Source organism: Bombina bombina, chromosome 5 (genome assembly GCF_027579735.1).
Source record: "Bombina bombina isolate aBomBom1 chromosome 5, aBomBom1.pri, whole genome shotgun sequence".
NCBI lineage: Eukaryota > Metazoa > Chordata > Amphibia > Anura > Bombinatoridae > Bombina > Bombina bombina.
In genome coordinates, this window is record NC_069503.1 from 6548893 (window position 1) to 6563183 (window position 14291).

Genomic DNA, 14291 nt, shown 5'->3' on the forward strand with positions numbered 1-14291 from the left:
TGGCAATTCCTGCTAAAAAAAAATTCACATTTTTACATTTTTGTATTTTTATCCTTTGTTGAAGGATTATCCTTTATTTTCACTATTTTTTTTAGCTTTCAGTCACATCCCCTTTTTTCTCCTACACCATCACTAATGAGGGATCATCTATAACATAAATATATTGGACTCTACCTAAGTATACACTTGGAAATTCTACATCATATTTTCACTGAACCTGGGATTACAAATTACACTCAACTGATAGGAATCATTTGTGACTTATCACTACACCACGGCCAAGACCCCGCTGGGCGCTTAGTGCCCCATTTGTGTACCAAGGTGGTGTAGTACTGCTTTAGTGGTACTTTCTTTAGTGGTACTTGTTCCATATATATATATATATATATATATATATATATATATATATATATATATATATATATATAGTGTATATATAGCTTTTATTCACATATTATCAAGATTGTCTACTGTCACATCTTACCAGTCTTTTTGTATGTTGATAAACATGGATCCATGTTAATGTACTATTTGAATATTCTACATAGGTACCTTTGCATATTGCATATTATTTATAGTTTTAAACTTTTGTTTTAATTATTGTTTTAATTGTTTTAACTGTCAACATTTATTGTCATTAATAAATACACGTGCACTACCTATTCATATCCTAGCCCACTTCTAGTTGAGGCACTCGGACAAGTGTACATGATCAGATACCGGCAGCTCACTTGTGGTATGAAGTTCAGTTATAAGAGAACCTTACAGACACATTTTTATCATTTGATATTTTATTTTCTATCCTCTCCTGTTACTCTCTTGTGTATGATTCTGCAGGTGAATAGAGAATAGGGTTTGTGGCTCTGAATATGTCGGTTGTACAATCAGCTGTGTATTCTGAGAGTCACATATGGGTGGGGGTGGCCCTGAGGGTATAAAGACAAAGGAGAATAGAATCCGAGTAATTCAGTCCCCTATGCTACACCTCATTGAAGCAGACATCATTATGGAGTCCAAAAAGAGATTTTCCTGTAGAGTTTTAACCAAGAATAGACATTCCACTGAGCAGCGAGTAGAGAGAGGATCCTTCTATCTGCAGGACTGGGCATAAACACTTCCCTGAAGACATCTCTGGGACACCTTACCACTATCTGCGATACGAGGAAAAAGCAAAAGCGCTGGCAAGAAGCGTGAGTCCTCCAAGGCAGGTGGTGGCTGTGCTGGTGAAGAAGTGGGGATATTGGAGCTGACAGTACCACATCATACCCAAGACTAAACCAAGAACTGGCACCAGAAGATTGCCAATATTCAAAGGGACCTGGGCTACCTCTTGTCCCCCCATACCAGGCCCTGCAGTATACTGGGAGATGTGGCAGTGCAGCACACTACCGTCACGTAGCTGAAGTGAAGACACTGTCTGAGAATCATCACGAAGTAGCTGGCCTTGGTAAATTAGGCGAACACGCTGCTCCTGGCCTGGAAAATGTGTCCTGAAAAAAAAAAAAAGGAATATGAGGGAGGGTACGTGAAGAAGGTGACACTACTATGCGAGAGAGGGGCAGGAAATCAAAGGGATGAATGCAAATAATAATAGCAACATGTTGAAAAGATTGTAGCTAACTCATTAATGTGCTCCGTACAAAAAAACAAACATTTACTCCCACATACTGACTGCTATGGTTGTCTTTGATATTGCAGCTGACGTGTGATGAAAAGCGCTGAGTGCTGTTATACTGACAGACCGTGACTACACAGGCTGATGTACAACATATACATACACACACACGTATACACACACACAAGGCCGCCATCAGGTGGTGACAGGGGTGACTCCTGTCAAGTGCCCAATTAGTCCAGGGGGCCCCATGAGGCAAGAACAACTATTATTTAAAAAAAAAAAAAATATATATATATATATATATATATATATATATATATATTTATATTTATTTTTTATTTTATTTTTTAATTTTGGCAGCCACCAGAGGGTATTGAGCGCGGGAAAAGTTATTACAAGGAGTAAAACATTAGAATTTGAGAGGATTTCTGAGTGTGCACTAAACCACTTCGCACAGTGTGAGACAGACTTGGCACTTCAGTTTGTACAGTGTGTGCCTGAGTCAGACGGCTGATCACTTTCATTTGCAGAGGAGGTAGGACTTACTTAGTAAATGTTTTTTATTTCTTTGTGCAATTTCGGATTGTAACTTCAGTGTGGTAGTAGTTGTATGGTGGGGCCAGGGGTCCATGAAAACTATTTTTTTAGCAGCAGTGTATTCATGATTATTTGACAATGCTGTAGAAATTCTATATTTAAAACCATGCAGAACTGTTTCCTCCTCAATACACAAATGGCAGGTGCCCTTTTGGGAGATATGCATTATATATATATATATATATATATATATATATATATATATATATATATATATATATATATATATATAAAAATTCCAGTTTACTGCCCCTTTATGCAAGGACTTTCCAGATGCATGGAGGCATTTTATCTAAGATTTTTACATCTGCATAACATGTTATACTCTCAGACTAAAATTGATCAGTGTTTGAAATGAGACAGGTTAACTTAAAACTGTTCAGTTTACACTACAGCTGACTTAATTTTGAAATACATAGCAACAAGCCTAAATCCTGCATTTAACCAGATCTAATGGTATGAGTACCACAGTTTATGGTTCCACCAAGACCATATAGAGTACAGCATTTTCAAAATCCATAAGTACAGCTGACAGATGGGAACATTTCTACACTATATTTGAAGTGGTGCTCTTGGTTGGGGAAAATGGGGAAAAAACAAACATATGTCAACCTTTTAAAAGTACTTTTCTTCATCTAGCAATCTACCCAGATCATTAATGTACAATTTTGAATTCACAGAATTATTTTTGTTTGCACATTTACAAATATGATTCTTTAAAAAGTGTTCTCTTGATTTCTGCAATTTATTTTACCATGCATGTCACACACTGTTGATTTAGGGCAGAGCTTTCTAAACTTTTCATGTTGGTGACACACTTTTTAGACCTACATCACTTTGTGACACAGTAATTCAGTTGTACCAGCAAACAGGAGGTTAAACTAACTTGTTTTAAGAGCTACAGACACATACATACTGTTTCTTGTAAATAATATATAATTTATGTATGTGCAAGAATTAAAAAAAAAGTTTAATAACATAAATAGCTACTTAGTATTTTAATGGCATGTATGAGGTTGATGGGATGAAATAATTTAAAATTTAAAAAAATTTGTGCTGAAGCAGGGACACACCTACATACTGCTGCGGACTCACTAATGTGTCACGACACACAGTTTGGAAAGCACTGATTTGGGGATGCAATGTGCAGAAATGTTATCTCCTGTGAGTGTTTCTGTGGGTGTCTGTTTATGTCTTTGTGCTTTTGTTTGTGTCTCTATGAGTGTGTATATATTTTTTTTCTGTGAGTCTCTCTGTGAGGGTTTGTGTGTCTGTGTATTTTTTCTGGATGTCTCTGTGAAGGTGGGTGTGTATGTATATATGTCTGTGTTTTCTGTGGATGTCTCTGAGGGTGTGGGCATATGTCTTTGTGCATTTTCTGTGGATGTTTCTGAGGGTGTGTGCGTATGCCTTTGTGCTTTTTCTATGGGTGTCTCTATGAGCGTGTGTCTGAGTTTTTTTCTGAGGCTGTCTCTGTGGGTGTTTCCTTGGGTGTATGTGCAAGTTTGAGTTTGTGTGTGTGTGTCCATTGTCTGTTCCTTTTTAGGATATTTTGACCTTACTACTGATTATTCACATCTTTCTACAGACTTTGAGACTAATGAGACTTTTCTGGAAGTCACCAATCCACCATTTAACCTTTAAATTATTGTTTAGGCAGTTAAGGGCCCTTCCTTTCAGCCACTGCATGCTGTTGTCATCATTTAGTTGGCATCTTCCTTTACAAAAAGATAATCAGAACTCCATATTTTGTTTTCTAAATCTCCTTTTTTTACAAAATTGTAGTTTACCTCATTACTTGTCAGGTCAGTGTAAACAAGTGTCTGTGTGGGTGTCTGTGTCAGTGTGTTTCTTTGTGTGTCTGCTAGAGTGTCTATATGTGAATACTTATGTGTGTGTGTGTGTTTCAGTGTATGAGTGTGTCTGTGTAGAGTACAACCCGGGAGCAACATCGATACTGGGACTGGGTATTTACTGCAGCATCTCAAATACCTTACAGGTTACGCAGGGCGCAGCGGTAACATGGGGCGCAATACAATGCTAGGGTGGGTATGAGGGGCTACTTTTTGTAGTTTGCTGGTATCTCTTGGATCTGCAATTTAGCTCATTTTTAACCAGAGGGTTTCTCTTCGCAAATCAGTCACTGCTCCAATGAGTTAACCTATATTGTGCCTGAAACCTTTCAGATAGCATTGCCCCCTGGTACCGTGACCATCCCACCCCCATTTTGCCCCCTTGCTCTGAGACACTCTTTTTACTGCAGACTGAGGCACAGGTAAGTCAAATGGGCTTCTACAGCAAATATGAGAATACTGGTTTCTAAGCTGCTACAGATCTTTATCCAGCACTCATCTAATCCATTTCTGGACTTCCCTAGTTTTGAAAAGTTTCAGAACAAATATATTCGCGAGTTGACCATCTCTCTGTATTAATCTTTTGTTGACTCTGCTATAAAATATTTTAAAAAGCTCTATATTGTCTTTCATACTGAAAACGTTAGATATATTTGCTCCATTTTTTCTCTTACATTTACTAATAGAAATACTGCACTAGCCTACACCCTGTGAATATAAAGTACTTTTACTTAATCTGCCATGCGAACAGGTATTTGAGAGCATCTGACTAGAGTAGGCAAGACATAAAATGTTCCATGCTTCTGTATGTACTTTGTCAGGGGCTCTGTGGGAGCGCAGACAGCCGTGGGGACAGCAGGTAACACGCAGTGTAAGAACAACGAGGGCTGATGTTGCATAACTCTAAGTAACTTCTGATCACAACACAACTGTAAGGTTTCAGAGAGCTGTGTGTCATGTAACAGACAGAGGAGTAAAGTTATTTGAAAGAAATCGCAAAATTTTATGGCCAAAATCGCTATATATATATATATATATATATATATATATATATATATATATATATATATATATATATACATATATATATATATATATATATATATACATACATACATACACACACACATATATATATATATATATATATATATATATATATACACACATATATATATATATATATCTCAAAATAACAAGAGTATTGCATTGAGCAATGATACTTTTTTATTGGACTAACTATACATTTATAAGTTGACAAGCTTTCGGAAGAGTTCCTTCCTTTATCAAGTCTAAAGCAATACTGACCAATTCAATGGAATTTACAGATTGTATCTTAAAACACAGAATAGCTAAGAAGACAGAAAGTGCAGGGAGAGGAGGAGGTGTCGTAAAAATCATGAGGGGGGCTTAGGTAACAGGCAGGCAGTGTCCAGTGTAGGAGAACAGACAGGGGAAATATATAGCTATACATAGAGCATATACTGACATAAAGTTATATATCAACATTGAATCAATATCTATAAAGATGTGAAATTGTATATACAGGGGGAATACAAAAGTTAAAAAAAAAAGACAAAAGTGTGGACATAGGCTTACCTGTGTACCTATGTATAAAGAATGTGGAATATACAATGTAATTGACTAAATGAAAGTACATTAGAATTTTTTTGATAATGTGTTAAGAATCCAGAGTCCACATTTAGTCCAGAATTAAACAGGTTGAAGTGCATTATCATTTTCATTTCAAAGGTTTTTCTTTCCATGGTGTTTTTGAAGTTGCCTCTGAGAATTTTGATTTTGAGGTTTTGGATGGAGTGGTCAGGTTGGGTGAAATGGTGACCAACAGAGGTGCAGTATTTGTTTCACAGTGGTTTTTGATTGTGTCTGTGTAAGTTGGTCATCCGAAGGTGCAGTTTTTGGCTTGTTTCTCCAATATAGCATCCCACTTCACATGCAGTGCAATGTATCATGTATACCACATTTGTAGATATACATGAATATGCCCCTTTAATGTTATAGGATTTATTATTGTTATTTGCTGTGCTGCTTTCACAAACGTGTTGAGACAGTTTGCAGAGAGCTTTATAGCAGCACTTGGTTCCATTCTGAGTGTTCTTTTTCTCAAGGGGTAGCTTCCTATGTACCAGTTTCTGCTTTAGGTTAGGTGGTTGTCTGTATGCCAGGATTTGGGGTTTTGGAAAGATTTTTTTGAGTGTGGGATCCTCTAGGAGTAGTGGCTGTAAGTCTTTTATGATTTTTCATATCTCTTCCACAGCAGGGTTGTATTTGACTACTAGTGGGATATGTGATATGTTTTTCTTCTCCCTGTATTGTAGTAAATGTTCACGTGGAGTATTGAGGGCAGAGTTAATTTTTTTTTTTTTTTTTTGACAAATATTTTTTATTGGGGTAATAAAGAGACAAAGTACAGACATAGTAGATAGGGCAATATCTCAAACAGAAACATAAGCATAACATTATTCCATCATTCGAACATAAATATAATAGATAATAAAAGGAGCATTGTATTGACCCTAATAAAACCCCATTTTATATATTTTAATAACAGGAGAAACATGTGTCAACAGAGTAAAATAGGTCCACTTATGGGACCTGAAACTTAGTACTTGTTGGAGACATAACTCGTATGGAAAAAAAAATTCTCAGAGTGAGACAAATAGAGCAAAAGACAAATGGTAGGTAATGTTAATCGTGGTAAGTCGGGAATTGTGGGATATTAAATTGGAAACGGGAATCAGTTGGATGAGGTATATGTTATGGGGGGTGAGGAAAGAGGGATATCCCGGAGAACTGTTGTCAGGGATGGGCCAGGAAAGGTAGGCGAGGTAGGTAGGGATGGGGAGAGAAAGGAAAAAAAAAAAAAATTTTTTTTTAATAGCAATGTATATTTATATGAACATTCTGTGTTTTCTCTCTTTTCCCTCTCCTCCTCCCCTCCTTCTTTCTTTTTGGGCACTAGGAGCCATAGGGGGTCCCAGGTCGCCAGCTCCTCCATCCAGATTAGGGCTTATACATCCCTCTGGTCATCTAGTGGGGATGAAGACTCATCAGATCTCTTATATTCATCCCATGCTAACCAAATAGAGCAGTGGTAATCATATCGACCCTCAACCCTCAGTGCGTGTTCTTCCATGTTTTGGATATAATCTAGTGTATGAAGAACTGGGGTGAGTGAAGCAGGGGCTTGTTTCATCCATTGTCTGGCTATAACCAGTTTTGCCGACAAAAGAACTATAACCCCCAGAAGACGGGATGGTTTTGGGAGATCTTGTAGTCCTAAATGGAATAATGCCGTGCTCCCCGAGAGGTCACCAATGAGGCCCAGTCCCCGGAGCAATCCTGCCACCTGGTTCCAGAAGTGTCTCAACTTGGGGCAGTCCCACCAAATGTGGAGGTGAGTGCCTCGGTGGGCACAACCTCTCCAACAGTCCGCCGACCTGGAGGGGTAAATTCTATGTAGTCTGGTGGGAACCCAGTGCCAGCGAAGCAGAATTTTGAGGTACAGTTCAAACATGTTGGAGCAGCGCACTGCTGCCCCGACATCCCGTAGAGCACTCTGCCATCCTCCCTCCGAAGCCTCCATTCCCAGGTCTCTCTCCCAGTCCTCTGTGGAGCGGGTTTTTATGAAGTGGGGAGAATCCAAAAGAATCCTATAGTGGAACGACAGGGAGCCTCGCAAAGGCCTGCCTGCCAACCACCTCCTCTCCCACTTAGTGTGAGTTCTTATGTTGTCCTTATGGAATCCCCAAGATAAGAGAAGCGAAGCCAGGCGGAGGTACTCGAACTGTAGCTCCCTGGGGAAGCCGTCCGTCGGGTAGTTTTGGGGAGGGATAGCTAGGGCACCCCTTCTATACAAGTCAGAGAGTATTCTAAGCTCCAAGGCTTCCCATCTCCCGGGGTGTGAGTCCGGGAGGCAGTGTAGCAGAGCATTGATAGAGTGAGTGGGGGAGGGATGCGGGCCAACCTGGTCTAGATGACGGAGCCCCCTCCAAAGTTTCAGACAGGTCTTAACTATACGGCAATGTATTCCACTCAGTACCTCTGCATGATCAGGAATCCATATGAGGCTGGCTATGTTCACTCCAGCGGGTAGAGAGCCCTGTTCGATTTGGAGCCACCTCGCGGAACAGTCCCTCACTCCCCAGGCCGTAATATGCGAGAGCATGGCAGCCTTATAGTATAGCGAGATATTAGGCATCGACATGCCTCCACATCTTTTCGGTTATTGTAATTGGGCTAGAGGAAGTCGAACGTGTTGTCCCTTCCAAACGTATTTTGTGAAAATAGATTGGAAGTGGTTGAGAAGATATGCCGGGACCGGGACTGGGAGGCAACGGAATAGGTAAATTAGTTTTGGTAGCAGTAGCATCTTTACCGCCGCAACCCTGCCCGTCCAGGAGACCTCCGGGACCTTCCAATTAGAGATTGTCTGTTGGAGCTCTTTGAGAAGAGATCCATAATTTGCCGTCACTACTCTCTTATGGTCATGGGAGAGTACTACTCCCAGATGTTTCAGACCTTCCGTTGACCACTTAAAGGGGTAGGAGCTTTTCAAAGTCTCAAGGGTGGTTTCCGGGAGACCAATAGCGTAGGCCTCAGTCTTAGAGTAATTAAGTTTATAAAATGTTAAATTGGCAAATTCAGTTAGGATCTCAAACAGTTTAGGAAGCGATTCCTCTGGATCCGTAAGGAAAATGGTCAAGTCGTCAGCGAAGAGGGCAAGGACCTGGGGGGTATCATGCAAAACTAATGGTTGAATTGAGGGAGACGTCCTGAGTCTAGTCGCTAACGGTTCCATTATAAGAGCAAAGAGGAGAGGTGACAGAGGGCACCCCTGCCTCGTGCCATTCTGAATCTCAAAGGGATTAGAGACGAACCCCAACCCTCTGACTCTGGCAGAGGGGTTAGAATACAGAGCCAATACTGCTTTGGTAAAGGCGGGTGGAAATCCAAAGGAGCGTAGGACCTCTACCATATACTCCCACCGGACCCTGTCGAAGGCTTTCTCAGCGTCTAACGACAGGGTGACCAGTGGGATCCCAAGCGCAGCAGTTTCAAAGAAGATATTTAAGAGGTGTCTAGTATTGTCTGAGCCCTGCCGTCCCGGGGTGAACCCTACCTGATCATAGTGAATCAGGACCGGAAGAGTTTTATTTAACCTTGAAGCTAGTATTTTTGCATATAATTTTACATCTCCGTTAATGAGAGATATTGGCCGGTAGCTCTCACAGAGCTCAGGATTTTTCCCTGGTTTGGGAATAGTTATGATTGATGCCTCCAGAAAGTCTTGGGGAAAGTTACCTGTGTCCATAGCTTCGGCAAACACCCGAGCTAGGATAGGGCACAGCTGGGTCACAAATTTTTTGTAAAACAGGGCATCAAATCCATCTGGGCCTGGGGACTTATGTGCTTTCAGGCTTTTGATCGTTTTCTCGATCTCTTCAACAGAAATAGGGGCAACGAGTTGCTCCGTCATGTCCTCAGGGACCTGCGGTAAGTGAAGTCCATCAAGGAACTCGGGGATTAGATGCGCTGGTGCATAACGGGTGCCAGGGTCATCAGCTATCTGGTACAGTCCCCTGTAATAGTTTGCAAAAGCGTCACCTATTTCATTAGGGGAATAAAAAATTTTATTGTCTCTTGTTATATGAGCTATCTTGCTCTGTAAGGTTCTCTGTTGGAGTTTGTGGGCCAGGAGCCGATCTGCCCTGTCCCCTTTATGGTAGTATCTCTGTTTCAGGAGATAAAGTCCCCTCTGTATCTTCTCAAGTTCACGGGCCTCAATCTGACTTCTAAGGGACTGAACTCTCAAGACTAGAGAATCTGACCTCTTTTGTCTAAGCTGAGTTCTGGAGACAGTATGCTCGTGGTAGAGTTGGGCCAAGCTGTACCCCTTGTGTCTTCTAATCTCTGAGGATTTCTGTATAAAGAGCCCACGGAGGTAGGCTTTGAGCGCCGCCCAAAGAGTCAGCGCCGATGTGGATCCTGTGTCGTTTATTGTTAAGAACTCTTCTATCTCCTTCGACCAAAACGGGATCTGGGAGTCCGCAAGGAGATATTCTGGTAGGCGCCAAGAAAGCCCACTTTTCCCCGAGGGGGAGAAGGTGACATCTATAACCACTGCGTCGTGGTCCGACCACACACAAGGTACTATCGTGGCCGCAGCTATCATCTGCAGCGTCCATGAGGAACAAAAGAGGTAATCTAGTCGGGCAAAGGATTGGGAAGGAGTTGAAAAATAGGTGTAGTCATCCACGTCAGGATGCAGAGCTCTCCAGACATCATGGTATGCGTGCTGGGAGACAACGTTTCTAGGGCTGCAACAACTAATCGGCAAGATTGATCATAAAAATAGTTGTCAAAGAATCTCATTATCAATTAGGTGGTCAGCGATTAGTTGGTTAATTGCACAGCACCAGCTGCTTCAATCCGATTAACTCCTGCACATGGTATTGTGCAAACATTTTTATTTATTATTTTTTTTTCTATCCGATTAATCAGATGATTATTGTCCGATTAATCGGATAGAAAAACGATTAAAAAAATAAATAAATTCAATTTTTTTTGCACAATCTTAGTTGCAGTAGATCATCAGATTAAAGCAGCTGGTACTGTGCAACTGACCAACTAATCGCTGACCACCTTATTGATAATGAGATTTGTTGACAGCTATTTTTATGATCAAACTTACCGATTAGTTGTTGCAGCCCTAAACGTTTCTAAAGAGGTGAGAGTGATGGTCCTCTCCGCGCCTTGTGGGAACCCCACGCTGGGATTTCCTATCCCTGCGCGGGTCCCACACTAGGTTGCAGTCACCCCCGATAATGACATGGCCCTGTTTAAATCTGGCGACCTTATTTAGCAGACCGCTGAGGAAGCGGGTCTGGTTAATATTTGGGGAATACAAAGCTACCAACGTAACCAAAGTGTTATCCAGCCGACATACGGAAATGACATATCGGCCAGAAGGGTCTGAATCCAGATAGATGGACTCGTAGGAGATATGTCTCCCCACTAGGACAGTAACTCCTCTGGCTTTCTTGTAAAACGTCGAGGAGAGGCGAACAGGGAAATCTTTAGGATGGAACATGGCGGCCCGAGAACCCGTCCAGTGTGTCTCCTGTAAGAACACTATATCAAGGCGCTGGACTTTCAGAAATTTAACAATTAAACTCCGTTTTGTAGGGGAGTTCAGACCCCTAACGTTCAACGTGCCCACTCTCATTGTGGGAGAGAGGGGAAGAGAGAAAAAAAAAAAAAAAAAAGGGGAGGGGGGTAATATAGAAAGAGGAAAGGAGAATCAGGGAAGGTGATAGGGTAGCGGGAGGGGGGATACTCGCTGGGATCTACTAGTTTCTCCGGGTTGGGCAGAGGCTACTACACTCTGCCAAATAGGGAATGCGGAGGACACAGATGTTAGTCCCTAACCGCACCAGAAATGTGGCCCCTGGTAAGGGGAAGATAGGAGGTGGTCAGGGAGAGGAGGGCTCAGCGGCTCCCCTCCACCGCCGGCTGTGGTGTACATTCGATCATCAGGTTATATAGGTAGCTGTTGCCAGGTGTTTTTAGGGAGGAGATGAGAAGGAGGAAGTAAGGGAAGGCTAAGGAGGGGTAGGAGGAGAAATGGAGGTCTAGGGTGGTGATGGTGAGAGGGTGATGTTAACATGAAGGGCCTCTGGGAGCCAGGTGTATGAGGTCAATGAGGGCTAAAAGGGACCTGTGGGGCCGTGACTTCAGGTTGGTCATGTCAAGTCTGGAGAGTGGATCAGTTTGTGCACACGAATGTGCAACAGATAATAATAGCCTTTATCTAAGTAAACATTCAGGGAGTAATGGGTGAGAGGCAGTCTTTAGACGGGTATAGGGTGAGAATGTAGGAGGGAATGTAGGGGGAAGTGAGATGACCTGTTGGGTGGGTTTAGTAGGTGGGGGAGGTAGTTGGGAGGGTACAGGAAAGGGTGTACAAGAAGGGGTGACTTCAGTAAGAAATCTTGGGAGGTAGGGGAGGGCCTAGGGTGGGGAAATCAGGGAAAGGGTTAGGGTTGAGCGACACAGGTTATTTACCGAGGAAGAGAGGAGGATGGAGGTAGGAGGGTGGCAGTAGCAAGGGTGGAGAATCAGGAGAGGGACCAGAGGGCAGCAGCAGCGGGAAAGGGAGGGCTATTGGTGGGGACAGAAAGAAATGAGGAGAGAGTTTGGTCATTATAGGAACCTCTGATGAATCGTGAACATACAGTCTTAAAACATGATATTATTCAAATTTTTGCAAAGTGAAACACTTGATATTTTCCAGATGATGAAATAGGATCGGAAGGTGAAGAAGTAGACAGACAGGGCAAAGCATGGGGGAGGTTGCGGAGAAGAGGCAGTTATGGCTAGACAGAGCGAGTAAAGGAAGGGAGGGGGGTCAGAGAGGAAGAACGTAGGAATAATGAAGAGAGATGGGCAGGCGGTATAGAGTTCTGTCCTCCTGGGAAGGGAAGAAGAGCGGATGGGAAGGAGAGTGGAGTAGTCATAAGAGGGTATAGAAGTAGAGGGAGGGTTGAGTATCTGCTAAAGAGGAGGAAATTGGGGAAAGAGGAGATGATGAGGAGAGGAGAGACGAAAAGGGGGCAAATAAACAGTGCATATAATAATTAGATGTACCTCTACACATACTAGTAAGCCAGCATTCTATGTGGGGATATTGTACAGTTCCAACAGTGCAGGTTAATACATATAGTCATATAGAAAATTAGTATACGCTGAACATCTACAATGCTAAACATTTGACATTTTTCAGATGTTAAAATAAGATCAGAGGTTGGAGAGGGATATAGACAGGATGGGGCATATGGAGGGTTGGAAGGGAGAGGCGGTTTTGGGTGGGTGGAAATATGGAGGAAGGATGGGTAGGTTGGGAAGGGAAGAACGAAGAGATAGAAAGAAAAAAGATAGATAGGTGGATGGCCTGGAGTTCTGTCCTCCTAGAAACAAGGAGGGAGAGCATATGGAGAGAGGAACAAGAGGACATAGGAGCTGAAGAAGGAAAGTTGAAGCCAGGCTGGAATGGGAAGTAGGCGGGAGGAAAGAGTGGAGTACATAGGTGTGGTGAGATAGTAGGGTCTAGTGGGAAGGCATGGGGGAGGAAGGGTTATTGGGGAGTCGAGAGAGACCAGGTTGGAGTAGGAGAAGGGAAAACGAGTTAGGGGGTTAGGGAAAATAAGGAAAGAATGGAGGGAAGGGAGAGGATAAGAAGAGAGACCAAAATCATTAGGAACACCCTTGCAGGAACTATAAACTTTAGGTACATAAAAAGAACATTAATGGAACATGATAAACAATTAGTGGTATGAATACAACTCAGTGAAAAAATTGGTAGTTGGTGAGATTAGATATTCCTTCAACAGTACATTACCAGTTCTCTGGTCATCTCCGACTCCTAGGTGTAGTCCCAATCCGTATAGGGAGATGGTCTACTCAGGCAGACCATGGCCCAGTCCTCTAGGGGAGTGAGAGCAAAGTATGTAGAGTCTAAACAACTAGTGTTGGGGGGGGGGGGAGGGAAAGAAAAAATGGAATGGGGAATGATGTTAAAGGTGCCCAACAGCTGGGCCTCACAAGTTCTTCGGTACCATCTTGGTGCTAGAAAGTAGAACAGTCCTCTCAAGGGTTGGACCGCGATAAGCAGTCTATACACACCCGGAGGAGGGAGGTTGAGTAATCATAAGACCTCCATGGGTGGGCTAAGGGTGGTGAGTCATCGTCCGGGGTCTTGTCTAGGTGGCTCTTGTCTGTCCGGGTTCCAAGGCTGGGCTCCAACTCTCAGCAAAGGCCCTGCTCTATGTGGGCGGGGAGGATTCTCATCTCCGTTACCAGCAGGTAGATTCCAGATTCTCAGGAGGTCCTGCGCCTGTCTTGGTGTTAGCGCAGTGTGTTGGGTCCCGTCTTTGGTAATAATCAATTTGGTCGGGAATCCCCACCTGTACCGGATATGTTGATCTCTCAGAGTTTTTGTGGTTTCACTGAAACTTCGTCGTTGCTGGAGCGTGAATGGGGACAGATCAGGATACAGTGAAATATCTCTAAATTGATCCGGGAGTTGTGGTTGTCTCAGGGTGACTTTCAGTAGCCTATCTTTGAAGGAAAAATAGTGCAGTTTGGCTATGGTATCTCTAGGCTTGTCCATAGGTAGGTTTTGTGGCCTAGCCGCCCTGTGT

At 42.6% G+C, this 14291-nt stretch overlaps 1 protein-coding gene across 1 annotated transcript in view; it reads right to left on the minus strand.

The window, feature by feature from the left end:
• Positions 1 to 773: 773 nt before the first annotated feature.
• TMUB1 (transmembrane and ubiquitin like domain containing 1) overlaps positions 774 to 14291 on the minus strand; it is a 49013-nt gene continuing 35495 nt past the window's right edge. Inside the window, exon 3 of the mRNA XM_053713255.1 lies at positions 774 to 1490. Within this exon, the coding sequence (XP_053569230.1) occupies positions 1148 to 1490 (343 nt within the window). The 3' untranslated portion in view covers positions 774 to 1147. The remainder of the gene's footprint in view (positions 1491 to 14291) is intronic.